The sequence below is a fragment of the Pundamilia nyererei genome, unplaced genomic scaffold, assembly GCF_000239375.1.
Source record: "Pundamilia nyererei isolate P.nyererei 1_Seehausen unplaced genomic scaffold, PunNye1.0 scaffold00044, whole genome shotgun sequence".
In the NCBI taxonomy this organism is placed as follows: Eukaryota; Metazoa; Chordata; class Actinopteri; order Cichliformes; family Cichlidae; genus Pundamilia; species Pundamilia nyererei.
In genome coordinates, this window is record NW_005187445.1 from 2,532,559 (window position 1) to 2,533,253 (window position 695).

Below are 695 nucleotides of genomic sequence, written 5' to 3' on the forward strand. Positions count from 1 at the left end.
AAACAAATAATGGAATGATATTTTGTAATGATTGTGAAGGCACATGTTTGAAATGTTTGAAATAAAAATGAACTGAACTGAACTGAACTGAACCTGTGTGCATTCTGACTTCTTTTTATGAACGACTTTTTTCTTGATAATTGTTTTTTACTTGTATATCTATTAAACACCTTCCCCAGTAGGGGGTGTTAGCGGGCTTCTGCGCTGCTTTAAATCCATCTAAGTAAATTACAGGTCTAAGAATATCTCAGTAAACAGGCTGCTGAGTGAAACAACACGCAAGCGACTCTTTTTTTCCCGCCCTTGAAAACAAATAAATGGTCAAATTCTTACTTTCGCATTTTAAAGTCAGTTTGGTCCATTGTCCATCAACACACTGCACAACCCTGCTGCCTCTGAAAGCAGTGAAGTCGTCGTCACAGCTGTAGTAAACTTTCTCGCTGTGGCTGAATTTCTGTCTCCTGGCATATTTCGTATCCAGTTTGGTGTTCGGGTATTTATCTGGTGCTGAACAATCCTGTGATACTTGACCTGTATTTTTTGGGAAATCATACCATCAGTTTTATAAATAAATACATCATTTACATGATATACGAAAATAATAAATGAACAAATCACTATTTACCTGAAGCCGGTGAGGCTAACATAAAAACCAAAATACTCCAACCGACAGTCCTCATGTTGTCTTGCTTGTA

At 37.1% G+C, this 695-nt stretch overlaps 1 protein-coding gene across 2 annotated transcripts in view; it reads right to left on the minus strand.

Annotated features, from left to right (window-relative positions):
- Window positions 1–695, minus strand: part of LOC102203625 (complement receptor type 1) — an 8,169-nt gene extending 7,474 nt beyond the window's left edge. For both annotated transcript variants that reach the window (XM_005731744.1, XM_013910508.1), the window contains exons 1-2: window positions 626–695; window positions 334–531 (exon numbers count right to left, since the gene is read on the minus strand). In XM_005731744.1, coding sequence (XP_005731801.1) covers window positions 334–531; window positions 626–680 — 253 coding nt within the window. In that variant the 5' untranslated portion in view covers window positions 681–695. The remainder of the gene's footprint in view (window positions 1–333; window positions 532–625) is intronic.